The sequence below is a fragment of the Tachypleus tridentatus genome, chromosome 10 (assembly GCF_004210375.1).
Source record: "Tachypleus tridentatus isolate NWPU-2018 chromosome 10, ASM421037v1, whole genome shotgun sequence".
NCBI classification, from domain to species: Eukaryota; Metazoa; Arthropoda; class Merostomata; order Xiphosura; family Limulidae; genus Tachypleus; species Tachypleus tridentatus.
The window spans coordinates 83303966-83322148 of NC_134834.1; the positions used below are offsets into that span (position 1 = coordinate 83303966).

At 30.6% G+C, this 18183-nt stretch overlaps 1 protein-coding gene and 1 long non-coding RNA gene across 3 annotated transcripts in view; one reads left to right on the forward strand and one right to left on the reverse strand.

Moving 5' to 3' along the window:
- Positions 1 to 1197: 1197 nt before the first annotated feature.
- Positions 1198 to 2702, reverse strand: LOC143229737 (uncharacterized). Its single transcript, XR_013016040.1, has 2 exons — positions 2467 to 2702; positions 1198 to 2324 (listed from the first exon to the last, which is right to left on the reverse strand). It is a non-coding gene; the product is annotated as an uncharacterized LOC143229737 (long non-coding RNA).
- Positions 2703 to 6818: 4116 nt separating this feature from the next.
- Positions 6819 to 18183, forward strand: part of Cog2 (conserved oligomeric Golgi complex subunit 2) — a 50314-nt gene continuing 38949 nt past the window's right edge. The window contains exons 1-4 of one of the 2 annotated variants that reach the window (XM_076462486.1): positions 6819 to 7030; positions 11402 to 11563; positions 13800 to 13865; positions 17523 to 17603. In XM_076462486.1, coding sequence (XP_076318601.1) covers positions 6953 to 7030; positions 11402 to 11563; positions 13800 to 13865; positions 17523 to 17603 — 387 coding nt within the window. In that variant the 5' untranslated portion in view covers positions 6819 to 6952. Of the gene's footprint in view, positions 7031 to 11401; positions 11564 to 13799; positions 13866 to 17522; positions 17604 to 18183 lie in introns of those variants that run through there. The other variant, XM_076462487.1, reaches the window with a different exon arrangement.

The following is an 18183-nucleotide window of genomic DNA, read 5'->3' on the forward strand; positions in this document are numbered from 1 at the left end:
AAGAATGGAAGAGAGCTCTTCTCGAAAATAAGTTCAGAACTGGGTTTTCAAATTTTTATTTAGTGGCCCTTTGTATCCAAGATCCCATTTCCATCCTAATCTCTGTATTTCAGAAGTTCCCCAAGGCATTTTAACCAAACACTACAATTTGCAACCAAATCAAGCTACTTCAGGACTTATTATATATAAGTTACAGATAAAAGATGTAAACCTTTTTTTTTTAATTTTAGTTCAAGTTTGTGATTTAATTTGAACTAGTAACCCAGCTTTGCACACTTTTCAATAAGCTGATACCTAGCCTATACTAACAAGATATAAATGAATCATTTAAAGGTTAAAACAACCTTTTACACTTTTAGATGTAATTTCTTTGAATAGATATTTAATACCTTACCACTCTCATGATGATTTCAAAAGATGTTAATAGCTAACCCTAACTCATTCTTATAACACAAATGCTACTCTTATGAAATAAATAAATTTCAACTTGACCTGTCTGTAATGCTTCATTTAATTACTTAAAAATTTAGATGTACCTTTATTCTTGACCAATAAAAAAACTAAAATTATATTCTTCTAAATATGAAAAATATTTCCAATAGTCAACCCTAGACATAAGTTTAAATCCAAGAGATTTTGTAATATAACTGTCCAAGAAGCAAGCCAAGTTCTTCATAAATAATTTTTAAAAACATCTCCAAATACCACTCTGAATGACCCAACTCATAATACATTATCAATCCACTTTGTTTTTCAGTACCAGTATCAAGCCAATTTTTGAACAGCTTCTTATTTTTTGATGTAATCTTCAGAAAATTAGCTTTGATGTAACTGTAAAGATACAGACATATTTCACAAGAGCAATGAAGAACTAAAGTATTTTAAAAGTGTTTGGTGCTTGAATAACCTACTCATTGATGGTGTGTTAGGGTGATGTAATAATTAAGTTGGAATTAGAGGCAATAAATAAGGATAAAGCTAAGTTTCAACCAATATTTATTCCTTCAGCAAAACTTCTGCCTAAATCAGACAGTTTTTGAATGATGTAGATAATATTGTGATAAATATGTTTTTATTTTTAAATGGTTATATCTTTAGCAACATACTAATATAAACATGAAATTGAAAGGCTAAAATTCCCTTTAGGTGATGATTTTACTAAACATTCAGATGGTGAAAGTAACTGAAATTGATTATATGGCTTTTTTTTTTTATTCTGACTCTTCATAAATAAAACAGTCAAAACTAAACATTATTACCTTTAGTTTTAACAGCAAACAATTACATTAAGTTTACATAAATAGCTATATAGGAGAATGAATTGTAATACAAGTCAAAAACTCAAGTACTGTATCTGCTTTTATAAATTTTCTGTATTTACTTGACCTAGAACATGAAGTTTAAATTGGATGAATTTATTCCTCTAGCACTAAAAAATGCCAAGTAACCCTTTTAAGTTTTGTATATTTTGATGCATTAATAAAGCAACATTTATAATTTGACTTTTATTCTTAATAAAATAATGCTTTCTTTTGAAATTAATGCAAATATAAATATGGTTCTAAAGAGTATAATACATGTTTGTATACTTATTTTATCATGTAGACTAACAAAATATACACATTCTTGATTTAATAAAAGTAAAATTATGTTTTAACTTAAAATAAAACTTTCATTAATTCATCAAACATTTATGTCCAGCAAGGAGAGCTTGATGCCAGATAATAAATAAAAAATTTATTTATTATCTCAATATCAAACTTAAATTATTAATCAGATAAACAATGGAGGCTTATATTTATAAAATGCAAATACTACAGTAGATATTGAGTCTGAATTTTATCCATAAACTTTAAGTTACACCATAATCTTAAAGATAAATAATAACAACAATATACTTTAGACTTAGTTTAGTCCAGGAAAATCATTACATATACCACTTTCTACCATTACTCAGAAATGTAAGTAAACTTGACTTGTCCTTCTCAGCCTTTACTCTGACTTAACCCTCCGAATCGCACTTTATTCAGGAGTCAAGGGTTGAAAAACTAGTAAAATTCACTAAAACGAAATTATGGTGGCGAAAAGGAAGAGAAATAAACATATACGGTTTCTTTTCGCTTTTTTACTTCATACTTTACTATAAAACAACTAAGGAGAAATGCCATAACACATTATTTCCTTTTTAAAAGTATTTTCTCTTTCTTTTCAATGATTAGTATTTACTTCGTGAATGTTCGTCATAAGTTGGTGTCTCACATAATGGCTTGCTTACTCACTCACTCAAGAGTCACTGTCACAGATTCATAGAAATGAGATGGAAGCTGCACAAGATTTTAAAAACCATTCAGACGCAAATATGTATTACTATTTACAATAATGACTATACTGAAAAATTTTATCAAAAGTTTAAAATATCACATTTGCTAATAACAACAACACTTCACAAGAAATGAAATACCTTACCTAACTATTCATATATTCACAATTGCTGTCTCGTAACAAAATCCACATCATCGAAGCTACCGCCATCTATAATATAGTGTTTCAAATTTAAAAAAAAATTACTGCAAAATCAGTAAACAATGTATATTCTGAAAACTCTTGTAATATTTTCGTTTCAGTATATTGGTAACATATTATGACGTTTCCGTAGGGTAGGAGTCATTTTCAGCTGATACAGTATCATTTTCCTATCAGTGTGGTTGGCCTTTGGAATGGATTGCCTTCGAATGTTGTAGAGGTTTGAAATTTAAGTGACTTTAAGAAACACTTGATTAGTACACAAATGATAAGAGCTGGTTTCAGGATTTTTTAAAAATATTTTAATTTAGTTTAGAGTACGGAACAGCCGAGATGGACGAGTAAGTCTTATGTTGTCCCAAAACGTTATGTTATGAGTGGTGTTTTTCGTTTTGGTTTTTCTTTTATATTCCATAAATGTTTCTCATTAGTATGTCTGCTGACTTACACCGCTAAAAACCAGACAATAGTATTCATAGTAAGCAGAGTACAGATAATAGCCCTTTGTGCAACTTTATGCTTAGTAACAAACAACAACAAGAATGTTACTTAAAATCGTATGAACAGAATCTCATGAAGAAGTAAGTTCAAGTGGATTAGTATTTTTAAAAAAATACGATTACAAAATTCTATTCCAGGATTGAGAAATAAATGTATTTGTTTTGGATCATTTGTTATCAGGCTTGTGCACATCACATACAATAAGGTGTCACGTATTAAAACATGATAAAGTTAGAATATAATTGTGAGGTTCAAAACATCCTTAAGACAACCTCTGTTATTCTTTTGATATTCTCAAGTACAATTTATTTTCGCACGAATAACAGATAGATTCACTTTAACAATAGAATCAATCAGTGAATTGGAGGAGTAATGTTAGTGTGAAAATGTAACTAAAATTTAATCTTGTAAACAAAAATTAAAAGTATCAGAGAAATCTGGTAAAAAATAAACACAATATTCACTTATTACTGATAAAAATTAAATACAGCATGCGTACTTTTACAAAACAAGTGAACAGTCTGACTCCGTATCTCTCTTTCTATCATGATAAAAAACAGGTAGATGTGAGAAAAAAATAAATGTTGCAGTCATGGAAGAAAGCTTGTATGCTTTATGTTGCAAGGAGGCCCGGCATGGCCAGGTGGGTTAAGGCGTTCGACTTGTAATCCGAGGGTTGTGGGATTGAATCTTGCGAGAATATCATTACATGTCTATTGTTCTCTAAGATAATTTATTAACTGCAACATACAGACGTCGTTTACTCGACCAGCAAAGGGCATTGCAGATATAAAACCATCAAACATTTAATTGAATTATACTGAAACATTCCCTTGGGCAAAATAGATATAATGTATTATAGAGAACAAAGACACAAAGGACAGAGAACAAAGCAAATTATTTGTTCTGGACCTCAAGCTGCAAATGGCACTGATATTTAGATACTTTAATGTTTCATTTTTTGTATTTGTACTCTATTGTAGTTTGTTTTTATGCACACAAAAAGCTAAAAACCATTTACTAAATGTTAAATAATAATAATAATAAATATATAGTAAATAAATAATATTTAGATCATTCTTGATAACGAGAAACTCACTTGAAACTAAAATGCATCTCAAAATGGTTGGTACGAGTATTAGCACGGCCCGGCATGGCCAGGTGAGTTAAGGTGTTCGACTCCTAATCTGAGGGTCGCGGGTTCCAATTCCGTCGATGTTATAATGCTTCGATCAATCCCACTATTCGTTGGTAAAAGAGTAACCCAAGAGTTGGCAGTGGGTGGTGATGACTAGCTGCCTTCCCTTTAGTCTTACACAGCTAAATTAGGAACGGCTAGCGTAGATAGCCCTTGAGTAGCTTTGTGCGAAATTTAAAAAAAAAAAAAACAGTTTTAACACTTTTATTGATAAGGAGAGAACAATGTTTTGACCTTCCTAAGTCATCTTCAGGTTAAGAAAGAGGGACTTCAAAAGTGAACGTTTCCAGTGTGCCTCAGGGACGAGAGTATAAACGGGAACGGAATTGTAGGGGGCGTTGCAATTGGATGTTAGGTTATTAATTATTATAGGTATAAAGATATTTTTTAATATTTTTTTTAATTTTGGTTTTAGTTGTTGTATAAGTAGGGTTTGTTTGTTTGGGAATTTCGCACAAAGCTACTCGAGAGCTATCTGTGCTAGCCGTCCCTAATTTAGCAGTGTAAGACTAGAGGGAAGGCAGCTAGTCATCACCACCCATCGCCAACTCTTGGGCTACTCTTTTACCAACGAATAGTGGGATTGACCGTCACATTATACACCCTCACGGCTGGGAGGGCGAGCATGTTTAGCGCGACGCGGGCGCGAACCCGCAACCCTCGGATTACGAGTCGCACGCCTTACGCGCTTGGCCATGCCAGGCCATATAAGTAGGGCTTCTTTGATTTTGCGTTTGTTTATATTTATTTCCCTACTTAGTATTTGGGTCTTTTCTATGGTTATTTTGTGTATCCACTTTATAACATTTGTCAATAAGACTCATACACACAGTTTTGGGGTTTTTTAAATACAATTCACGATAATGGTAACTACAAATAATGATTTATGTACAGGAGTTTTACAAACTAGCAAACAATATAATTTATTATTTGGTTTTAATCTTCCTCAGTATCTTATTAAGGGTTCACGATGAGCAAATTAATCTTAAATGGTATAAATTATTTACATTTCTAAAATAAATTTAACTTAAATAAACATCGATATTAGAATAGATATATGATAGTAAATCCGCGACAATATGTCATAATTTTTTCAAATTTTACTTTAGGCAGGGACATAAAAAACAGACGTGATAGGGCAGTAAAGTGTACAAACCTGGCTCAAGTTGTTATGGTATTTTTGTAGTATCAAAAAATATGTTTTCTTGTGTTAAGTACATTTTAAACAAAATTTTGCAGGACTCTTAGATCTTTAAAAAATTAAATATTTTAGAGAGAATTGGGTAACATTAATAACTACGAAGTTTTTCCTTCCTGGAATGAGGTAATATTCATTTTGAGAAATGTTAGTATAAGTTGAGGTTTAACCCCCTTGAATTTGTGTAATGGAAATTATAATTGACATGGGTGATTAAGGGATAGTGAGATACTACATAAGTGCCATTAAGACTCAAATCTGATTATTCTTGATCTCATCTTTGTCTTGTGCAGTTGCTTTTCTTCAAACTTGCTTTTTGCATCAAATATCTAGTTAAAGTTCTTATCATGAACATTGTTGTTTTATTCTGTACTTGTGTTTGCTTTCCTCTGCTGTCTACATTCATTTTATTCTCTTCTAAACATTTCTTAACCTGCTATATTAGACTTGACAATTCTCTTTATAATATCAGTTACCTGATTGTCACACATTTTTTTAATGAGCAAAAATGATAAAACTCTCCCCCAAACAAAGATTATAGCAAAATTTAATTTAAAAGCGGACAATGTAATCTAAATATGTCTTCTTATCATTTATTAAACTTTATTACATCTGGTATAATGAAATAATTTAATTAACGTAGTTAAATTAATAAATCTAAATAATGCAAAACTTTATTCTTGAAGTCCTCTATTAGCTCAGCGGTAAGTCTGTAGCCTTTTGACACTAAACTTTGAGTTTTGATACCTGTAGAGGGCAAGGCACAGATAGTACACTGTGTTGTTTAAAGTTTTGTGTTTACCAACTACAAAACAAGGCCCGACATGGCCAGGTGGTTAAGGCACTCGACTTGTAATTTGAGGGTTGCGCGTTCGAGCCCCCGTCATACCAAACATGCTCGCCGTTTCAGCCGTGGGAGCGTTATAATGTTACAGTTAATCCCACTATTTATTGGTAAAAGAGTAAATCAAGAGTTGAAGGTGAGTGGTGCAGAAAGCCCTCGTGTAGTTTTGCGCGAAATTCAAACCAAAACAAAACGTTTCTTGAATTTTTTCCTCGGTTGGACAGCGGTAAGTCTATGCTCACAACGCTAAAACTCAAAGTTCGATTACTCGCAGTAGACGCAGCAACTAGCCCAATTTTTTCCAAACGACAATAACTGTGCTTCTGTTTAATTACATTATAAAATCCAATGAATTTCTTTCTACGAATAAATATTTCAGACGATTGATAAACCCTCTTAATACATGAATCATTTATAAAACTTCTTTTGAGAACTATCAAGAAGTAATTTTAATTTACATATTAAAATTTAATAAGAAGCTTTGACTCTACTAATTCATCAGTTGTTTATAATATTATTTAATAAATTATATGTTTTTAGAGGACGCTGTGTCTATGTGGACAACATGGCAAAATGGCTGTGGGTGAGTGGAAAGTTGTCAGGGAAGTTTAAATGTAATTTTGTAAGTACTTGAAAGGAAAACTTTTTATGACATTTTTTAGTTGTTAATTTTGTTAGATTAATAGGCATGTCATTAAAAAATATTCAAGATATTCTACCACATGGCTCATCAAGCCTTTGCTTTTCGAAGGAAGAATTTATTAAGGTAAGTTTACTGCTACATTACTCTATATATAGTTCTGTGCAGGTACTGATTGGTATTCAGTATTATTACTCGTTACGATAGTTTATCACTTAAGACTTGCTAATAATGCAACGAATATATTAATATCATAAGTATGTTAAAGTTGAAAACAGATAAAAATAATGAGCATTTTGTTTGAGCATACTGATAACGTTTTGTTTCAACTAATTTCGTTTGTTTTGAAATGATGAAATATATAAAGGATAATGTTTTCTAGAGCTTTAGATTATATTTGTGAATGAAAGAAAACATAGCATAAAGCTAGTTTTAAAAAGTTGTGAAAATGATTGTATAACACCATTAAAAGGTAATTCAATTATCACGAAGGTCTCATTTGTCTCAATAACTTTGAAAAAGCAACTCCAATTTTTAATTTTTTATATGTAAAGTTCTGAAGTACTCACATAATAACTTTGTTATTTGCCATTATTAAGATCATTATTCTAATATGCATTATTAAAAGAATATATCTTTTCTCTTTGTAATCAAATGCTATATAGTATATTCTTCCACATCATCTTTGATATAATACTTAACAAGCAAATTTCCTCTCTTGTCCTGAGTGTTCTCATGATAACATTTCATTGCATCTTATTTCAGAATCCTCTTATATTACACTGCATTAGAAATAATAAATGTTGAGTAAAATAAAATATCAAAACCTTTGATGGGGATGTCGCTCCTTTATAATGTGCAAATGAATTTCAAAAGAATATAATTAGATTTTGATAACTTGCACTGTCTTTATTACAACCTGTCAAAAAGTGCCACCCCAATATAAAGCCTGTAAAAGTGTAGGAAGACACACTATTTTCATTGCTAGTAGTGTAATCTATTTGTATTCAAGGGCTTAAGTACTGTATGATAAGCATATACAAATCAGTTTCAACTAGTGCATGTTTTACTATATGTTATATTCAAGACTAAAGTGGTTATGTAAACATAACTCTCCAAAAAGTAATGCAGATATGAATTTTACCTCAAGAACAGTGAAATGTATATTAGCACGAAGTAGTTTCATTAAATGTGTAGTTGTGAAAAAAACCCAGCTCAGAAGTGGTTTCTGAGGCAAAAAGTTGGAAAGAGCATTAGACTACAGACATTGGTATAAGTAAAATTGGAAAAGTGAACTTTTAATATACAAATGAATTCAAGCTCAAATTGTTCAGCAAAAATCAATAGCAGAGAAGAAAACGGTATCATAGTCAATGTACATCTACATGAAGCATAGTGAGAAATCAGTACAATGGTAGAGCTGCATATCAGCTAGCAAATGATCTACGTAAAATTGATGACTTCTCAACTGTTTATATGTACTGGCTGATTCTGATGCAATGAAGTATTCCGTGTTAAACAACTCATCGTGTCAAGATTAATTTTATATCAAAACACCAATCTTAAACATACAGAAAATATGGTGAAATGGTATCTTGATGGTAAAGAGGCCACTGTTACACTCATAACCATGGTTTGGCTTTCATAAAATCCTAATTTGAACATTCTTGAGGCTTATTAGGCCTATTTAAAAGCTAATGTGACAAGAAGGTAATTAAATAACTTGGTTGAACTATGGGAATATTATGAGGGTTTTTGCAAAATATTGCACAATCTTGCATCAATAAACTGCACAGCAACATAAAAACAAGATGCACTATGTAAAGCAAGAAACGTAGATCAAAAGTGGTAGTGGATTATACAACTTAATATTTCATGTGGTGATGTTTGTACTGTGAAGGAATTCACTACTTATTTCCAACTCACTCATTGTTTTTGACTCCTATATGAGTATTGTTTTGTAATAATTTCTATTACAGTATATCCTTAGGCTTCTTTTCTTATCACCAGAAATATTTTTGATGTAGTTAATCATACCTGATACAGACTTACACTGTTAAAACTGTACTTGACCTACATTATTCTCAGAGTGGTGAAGTGGGATGTCACATTACCATATCAACATGTGCCAATTCTAAACAAACTACATGTTGTCAACTTCATAGGTACAAATGCATTGAAAATGGTGCTGTGTTTCATGCCCATTTGTAATCATCAGTCAGAGTGAGAAAATTATTAATATTTTAGATTCTCCTAAAGGAAAAAAGAAATGAAGAGATGGAGTACATTGATAAAGTAAAAATCCACCTGTATTAGTATGTTTATGTCCAAAATGTCCCATGGTGAATGAGTCACGAATCCATCTCCGTGACAGGCAAAACCAAAACAATATCAGGTCTAATACATTTAGACGTGCAAATGCACGTGTGGTAATCATTATCTCAGTTTTCTCCAAGTTTCTTCCCTTCACCCTCTTTGTGAAGAACTGAATACAGTAATGATAAACAGGTAAATAACTAGGATTTGTGTTGCATCAGAGGTATTATTTGAGCATGTTAATTCATTCTCAAAGTTATTTTTAAAATTTTGTAATATATTAGTAGTTCTTAATGTTTATGAATACATTACTCAGGAAATGTTTAATAAATTATTCTGAACAAAGGGGGGAAAAAATGTAATTTGTTGAATAAATTTATTATTTATTTCAAGGAATAATAAACTTGGAATATAATGAATAAATTTTGAAAACATTTTATTTTTTAAAATTTTAATTTTCTTATATGATTAAATTATTTTTGGATTACTTTTGAACACATTGGAGTGGTGATTTCTTCAACAGAAAACTGTTCAGTGTAATTATTATCATTTGTAATAATCATAATCAATGATAAGTTTCATTTACATTTTTGTAGTCTGGATCACTAAGTATTTATTTCAGTATTCTCATCATAAATATGGGATCAACATTTACACATTACATAATGCAGATTCATCAAATAGCACACCTAGTAACAACTGTTATGCAAAATGTTTTTTTCTAGACAACAAATTCTTTATTTTTCAGTTTGGCCTAAAAGTATATGTCTTTACTGACCATAAAATTGTACGTCTTTTTTCTTTTTCATATTTGCGTGCACAGAGTCTTTTAGAACAACTTTTGCATACTGAAAAATCTCTACATGTCCTGACTGGTATTGATTTTTTTCCTCTTTTGATTGACTTTGATTCAGAATCAAAATAAACAGTGATTGCCTCTATGTGTATCACAGCCATGCTGTTTCACCAGTACATGAACAAACACATGGTGTTTATTTACAACCACTGGGAAATGTGTGATGTAAAAATGTTACCGCTTTGGCATTTTATTAGAATGGCACTTGTCACTTCCACTTTAATTACTTGAGCTTGTAGCAACAACTGATAGTTATTTATTAGAAATTAAGTTGATGATTTCAGATTTTACACAGAACATTATGACTTTTTTTTTTTTACACCATTGCTCCTTGGAGAACAAAGAACATATCTTAACACATTAATTGCTGCAATGCTTGGTATCATCTATGGCAAGTACTGGTATGAGTTTTATTTTTGAATAATTGTAATAATAACAAATCTAAAACGTTATATTTATACTTTCTGATAAATAAATGACTCGTGTGCACAAACTTTACCTTGCCACATCTTGCATTTTTTTGTATATTAAGGAGGAAGTTTATTGTAATTTATGTTAATTTAATCTATTTAAAAAACAAACCAAATAAATACAGTAGCTTAATAGCATCATGACAAATGTTGTAAGTATTACTACCATAGAGAAACCATTTTAAACATGTCTTTCAGTTAACAAAGCTCCCACATTTGAACTTGGATGGTAAAACGAAGACCTCGGTAAAAGTCATTGGTTTATTTATTGTGTGTGGGGATTATATAATACAAAATTTAAAAAAATTAACCTCATATGAAGTTTGTTTTATTTAATATGAAATTATTAGCAAATTAAGTTTTAGAAGATTAACAGTTATTTCCTGTACCCTGGAAATGTAAATGTTGATTCTGCAGATCTTGTACAACCTTGATTTTTATGTAGTTTTTTATTTTGTCTCTCACAAGACAAGAGCATATAGAAAAATTGTTTAAATGATGTGAATGAAGCCTGGAAAGTTTTTATTGGTTAAGTTGAAAGAGCTGTACCTCACATTTAAGCCAAAAAACAATTCCCAATTGAGTTGGGGAGTTAAATTATTAGTAAGTGAATAATTCCAAACTTCTAAAAGTATATTAAAGAAAAAGGAGAAGAGTTATTATAGAGTATATGAACAAATTGTTTTAAAATTTTATGTTAAGTAATATTTCAAGCAACTCTTGTTTAAGATATACATGTATAGCTTACTGTTAGGTTTGTGATGAGATAAGACAGACACACACACAAAATGAGTTGCAACAGCTTTTCATATACTGTTATGTATTATTATTGTGTTTTATCCTTTGTTTTTACAGGAAAACTTTAGTGTAGACCAATTTGTAAGTGAGCATAGAAAACATGTTTCATTGGAAACGCTTCGGGATGATCTGGGCATTTACCTGAGAGTTCTTCGCTCAGCAATGATTGAACTGATTAACAAAGACTATGCAGACTTTGTAAACCTATCAACAAACTTGGTACAGTATTATTAATATATTTGACTTAAGGTTTTCAAATAAAGTATTTAGTTTGTTTATTTCTGCAATCTAATCAAAGTGATAAATTGGTTCTGTGATTGATTAAACCAATGTTGTTTCTTGTTCTAAAGCTGTTAGATTTTCATCCTAAAATGTCTGTGTATTATATAACATAGTATTCAAATTGAAGTGTTTAAAATAGAAAAAAATATTTAATTTCATTCTTATTGTAAATTGCCTATACAATCACCTGTAGTCTAACTGTTAACTATTAATTAGACTTGGTGATCACTTAGACTAGTAATGACAACAAATGAGATCACATTGGCAGTCTTCTTTGGAAGTACTTAAGTGAGTTGTTTCTTTTATGTTTTAACCCTTTTGTTATGGGTCAAGAGCCAAAGGCTTGTAACCATAAAAATATCCATGAGAGTAATTATACTAAATTTTGTTTTTATAAAGTATGGATATATTAAAAAATTTAGCTATTGGTAAACAGTACAAGGTTTTTCATACACAAAATATCAGGTTTTCAAATTAAGCATAAAGATTTTATTTGATTAAAAATTTTCTTATAACATTTTTTTCTTTTAGAATGTTGACTACCCAGCATGCAAAATAATTTTATTTTAAGATTAGAAATACTTTTATGCATCCAAACATATTCATATTTTACATACCAAATCTTTATAATGTCCAGGTAGTTGTCAAACATCTTTTAAGAAAAAAACTATATTCTATCTATTATTTTCACTAATGAATGTCTGGACAGGTTTGGTAGATTTGACAAACCCCATAATCACCATAAAAAAATTAGGGAATATAAATTATTCTTTTTTTTATTCCAAAATAACCACAAATTATAACATGAAAACACAAATATTTAGTCTAAATATCTTAAATGTCATAACATTATACGTTTATGTATATCTATTATTTTTTGTCATGTTGAAGTTTCAGCCCTGTCTGGATAACATTATAGAAGCTGCAATTACACAGTGCCCACACATTCATGTTATTGTATCCAGTAACATGAAACTGGCCTTAATGAAGTGACATGTCTTGGCTGTGTTAATGGCCTACTGTTATGTAAAATAACTCATTTCAGTTTTAATACATTATATATGTATATATATTATTACTATTTAAAATAAGTTATTTTTCTTAAAACACAAATTAATAAATAAAGAATTATAGAAAACAAATGTCTCTACTTGTAGTGAACTTTGAAGTCATTTGCTGCTTGCTGTAGGTAGCAAAGCCTTTTCAAAATTCACAGGTGGAGGATGTGAAACAAAATAACTTGTTTTAAGTTTTATATGTACTTTTTAAAATAACTAAAAATCTAAATTACTGCATCAGTGCCACAGAATTTCTCCATAATTTATCAAAGTTTGTAACTAAGCTGTATTTGGTTCTAAAAAAATAAGTAATTTAGAGCTCACTGAAGTTTTATCTTACTGTTTAAAATCTAGTAACAAAAGAATTAGTTTACCATCCAAATAATTTTTAAAAAGGCTGAGAAAGCCACTAAAGGGACATTCTGAGCTGGTTATTCACAATCATAGGAATAGATGTACATAATCAAGTTTATTTGAAATGGTCAGAGGTGGGCAGGGCTACTGTGTTTGATTCTGTGAATGTAGCAATATCTTAACAAATATAAGAGATAGGAGGTTCTTATTTTATGTTCTAGCTTGTAAATATTGGTAATTTTCATTGTTAATTCTTAAGAAACTATAGATTTTGTAATTGGACATCACAAATATCTAATTCGAACCAATGCTGCATTCAGCATACCCATGTGATGCAAAAATCAATATTTAGCAAAGTTTTTAAATATTTTCTTTTAAATTAAGAAATTAAACCAATGTATATTACTAAACTTTGAATTAATAAGTTTGACACTGGACTTATTTACATACATTCATAAAATAGTAGTTCAATAAAATTTTGAATACGAGTTTACAAATGCAATGATATGGCTTTTCACTCATGACTATAGGAAGATCTGTAGGGATAGGGTTAATGGTTTCATACCTGTTTGAAGTTTTATTGTTGTTATACATTACTAGATCATTTGTAATACTAATTATAAAAATATTATAATTTAATCTTCTTGAATAACTGAATGCAGGATGATGATTATGTGTTGCTCTTGTGTATCTTTAAATTTTAAAATTAAAATAACTTGTGTTGTATCTTCATAAATATTTAAATATAGTTTGCTCTTTAGGTTGGACTTGATAAATCTATCCAGAATCTAACAGTACCACTTGGCCAGTTTAGAGAAGAAGTTTTAGTAAGTGTGGTCACTTGTATGTGTTTGAGAAGTGCAACAGTTTTGTCATGAAAAAAATTAAAAAGTACTGAAAGACTATTAAATTGTGGTTTAATTTAACTTGAGACTTTTTAAATTTTACCAAAGTAAAATATTTTTGTAAGTTTTACACTAACCTGATTAACAATAAGGTTCACATATATCAGTTTCTTTTGGGACTTACACAACAGTTCAGGAATGAGTCAATCTATCAAGAGTAAATAACTCGTGATGATGTTTTATTTAAAAATAAAACTAACAACAAAACATAAGTTAACATTTGACATTTAAAAATCTAAGATTGATTCATTTTTTACCTCTTTTTAACAAGAATACGTTTTTACATTTATAAAAAAATATGCCCCGTATTGACGATATTTCATTTACAATAATGAAAACAGTTATAAAACCTTGACAAGATAGCTTTGAAGAGAATGTTTACTAATATGTGTTCAATAATGTTTGTTTTTATAATGACATAAAAGATGCAAGTTGTGCTTGTTTACATTGCAGGTTTTAAAAAATAGGTAAGGAAGTAATAAGTATGACTTACTGTTCTTTCATGAGAAGTAATGAATTCATAAACAGTGTAGCAGGAAAATGCATGCAACTATTCATTTATTTTTTAGTTTTAGCTATATTGTACTTTGTTCTGACTTAAATTGCAATTATTATTATATGGTTTTAATTTATCATTAACAATGTGATATGATAAAAGATAATTTAATATCTGTTCCACAGTGTTGATATAATTATAATACGTTGTTTAATTATACTGGATTGGACATCTGTTGTTAGAGTATTATTGCACTACACTTAGTATAAAATGTGAATGATCCATATGAGAGAAGAGCATGTTGCCAAGAAACCCATAAATTTCTTATGACATTAATCAGCCTTAAGAATGATCTACTTCAAGGGAGTATTTTTGCCAGTTTGGCATTACAATCATTGAACCAAAGAACTTTTTCAAGTTAGGTCTCTTCACAATTGTTAAATTATAATAGTCATGATTGATTATAATAACTGAAAATACTTGCAGTAAGATTCTATTGTAGTTTAAATGCTTTAAATGAATGGAATGTTTTTTTTCTTTATCTCTGATGGTACTTTTTACTCAGTCTGTAGATAACCAAGGTCAATATGTCTGACACTTTTTTCTTTTTCTGTATATTCTGACTGCTCCATCTTCATTGCATTTTCTCCATTTCATCCATCTAAATCAAGTCTTTCACTTCTGTACTCTTCCTTTTGGCCTTACATCTGCTACTTACATCTTCAATCAAGTTGTGGGGTCATTTGTCTTCCATATTCATGAACTCTGGCTGTGAGATTCCATTATCATATGATTGATTGGCTTCTCCTCACCTCTACTTGGGAGAACTTCTCTCAAATCAACATTATTTTGTAGGAGGTCCCCATTTCCTCTCTATTGCTCTATGCTAACCCATCATTTTTTCATCCAGGGGGGTCATCTGTTGATATTTGCATTTAGGATTTTTCCAGTCCATTGTTTGCAGAGCCAGATTCCAGTAATGTAGCCTTCATCTTATTGGATTTTTGTTGTCCTTCACCTTTGTCTGCCAACTGAAGTGGTTACTTAGTCTATTCCCCATTCCCTTATCTGGACTATTCTACCATGACACACCTTTTGGCCTTTTTTATATGACTGTTTGATCATGGACTGTTTGTTCCCACCATAGCTTGTCATTAGGCAACTTTGTCAATTACATTTTGCCTTTCATGTTACTACTAGGTGTTCTCTTTACTCTGTTTGGATCCATCTTCATTTACTGACCTTCTTGCCTGGCTGGGACTTAATGTGGTTTTAAAAACTCGTGTGTTCTCTGTTTGAGCCATTGGCTTTTGTTCTTCATATCATATTTCTCTGAAGACATACTTCTTCCTCCATCTCATCTGTTGTCTCTGTCCTTTAGATCTGTATGTTATTAATTTTCCATCACTGTATTTACTTCTCTACTTAACCTAGACTTTTCTTCCCAAGTCTTCAGCTGCTGAGGAAGGTGATCAGTTTTTCCTGCATCCCTCCCTTCTGTCTCTCACCTCTGTGTTCATTTGGATCTTGGTCATCTTGTGTATCTGGTTCAGCTTTTCAAAATAGGTTCACAGTCAGTTATTACACTGTTTCCAGTAAAATAAATCTTTCCAGCAGCATTTGATAGGGATCCAGGTGCTTTTCCAAGCCTCTCAAATACAAATTCTTCTACCTTGTTCAAGTGGAGCACAGGATACCCATGCTATTTACTAGTTCCTAGCCATTGGGGTGGTGGATGCTGGAGAGTTCCTTGTTGATTGTGTACTGCACAGTATGATGAGAAGTGGAGCAGTGGTGACACTGTCTTTCTAGTATGAGTCACCCCTTAAACAGTCAATGTGCCTTCTCCCTGCAACAAAACAAGTGTATCAGCTCCATTTCAGTCAATTTAGTTGAGGTGAGATGCACATATTAAGGTCTGAATGCACCCTAACCACAATACACTTATGGGTAGAACCATTTGTGTGCAGGTGCTCAGTTGGTTATATGAAAATTTTTCTCCAGCCCTGTGGCACTTGGAGCTCTTTTGCCTTTCTTTCTGCCTTCCAGGCAAAGAGTTGCACCCTGGTTGAGATGAAATGCAGATTTTCACAAGTATGTACCCTCTATGGATCCCCTGCCTTTGGTGGGTGTTATGCTCCCTGGAATTTCCTCTGGGTGCCTTCTGAAGGAAGTTCATTGAAGTTTAATGCTTACACTGGCACCTAGTACAGTGCAAGTTAAAATGAATTTCAGGTTGAGATTACCATGAAAATCTCATTAGCAGGTGCACTAGAGATCAAATGTTTTTGTAAATGTTTTCCTTTAACAGATTGTCAGGACTGAGATATCTGTTTCTTTAAAACCTCTCATCATGAATTTGCCTTATAGTGTAACCAACACAAATTATTTTCTAAATAGTGTACATATTAAAGAAATAAATTGTTGTGCCACTTATTTTTTGGATGTTTCAAAGAAGGTATGCCAGTTGTTTTATAAATCATCATGATTTTACTTTGCACCTACAGTTATGCATTTCAGATAATTTGTTTTGTTGAGAAATGATTGTTTATGAGTAAAGTTTGAAAACTGCACTCTCCAGTAACTAAAATTCAAATGATGTCCAAAAGTAAGTTAGCCAGCATTCATTAAATAAATTCTGTTCAAACACAGTCCACAGTGACAAAATATTTAAAAATTAATAATATTTTATATAGATGTGCTACCCTTAAAATAAAGTGCAACTGATTATCTAATTAAATTTTCTAATTAAATGTACTTTCATATTGTTTATCAGTACAGTGTTCTTTTTTTAATTAATTTTGAAAAACATTCAAATTCAAATCTGCTTGACATAATTTTGGACTAAGTTGATTTTTGCTGGTCAGGTCTAATCTGATTGCTCATGTCTGTATTAGAAAGGTAAGGTATTTTACTGTAAGAGTTAAGTATCAATTTCAATCAAATTTTACATATACCAATATGTAGATTTCTAATAAATGTTTAGAATATTTGTAAAGTTTTATTACTTCAGATGAGAATTTATACTTTGGTGTGGCATGATGATTCAGGGTTATGAATGTTGATTTTCTTGTGTGTCATAGACAATAAAACATGCTGTGGATGAAGCTTTGTCTGCAACTACTTCAGAACTGAAAAAGATAGAGAGTATACGCAAAAAAAAGGTTTGTGTGTTGTTGTTCTAACTAATATAGTAGCAAAAAAATTATAGTACAGACAGACTGGATCAGTTATTATATAAAGTGTAGCTTGCTGTACATTTTCAACATTTAAGCACAGAGTTGAAGAAAGAAGAGTGTTGAAAAAAATGTTTAAATTAATATTTCAATGCTGTATCTACCATATATAGTACCAAAAATGTCTTCCTCCAGTGCAAGGGGTTTTCTGGTTGGCTGGGATGTGACCGATATTTCTATTAGCAAATTACTTGATAATGGCTGTTATGGTTTGAACTTGGTTAAGTTGGTGAAGTGTAATATTTTATCTGTTTTATTTATATCACAAACTTTAATCTCAGCTAATAATATTGACTTTGGATTTTAAATTTTACACCACTTGCAGTTAAAAATAAATATGCAAATAGTTATGCAAGGCATAAATTACCCATTTTTAATTAATTTTCCAAATAATAGAACATGATGAAAATTGTGTGATTAAGTATGGAAACTGATTAATCAAATAATTAATGATATTTTACTATAATATATAATCAACTTTAATATTTTTTGTTAGTTGTTCAAGGTA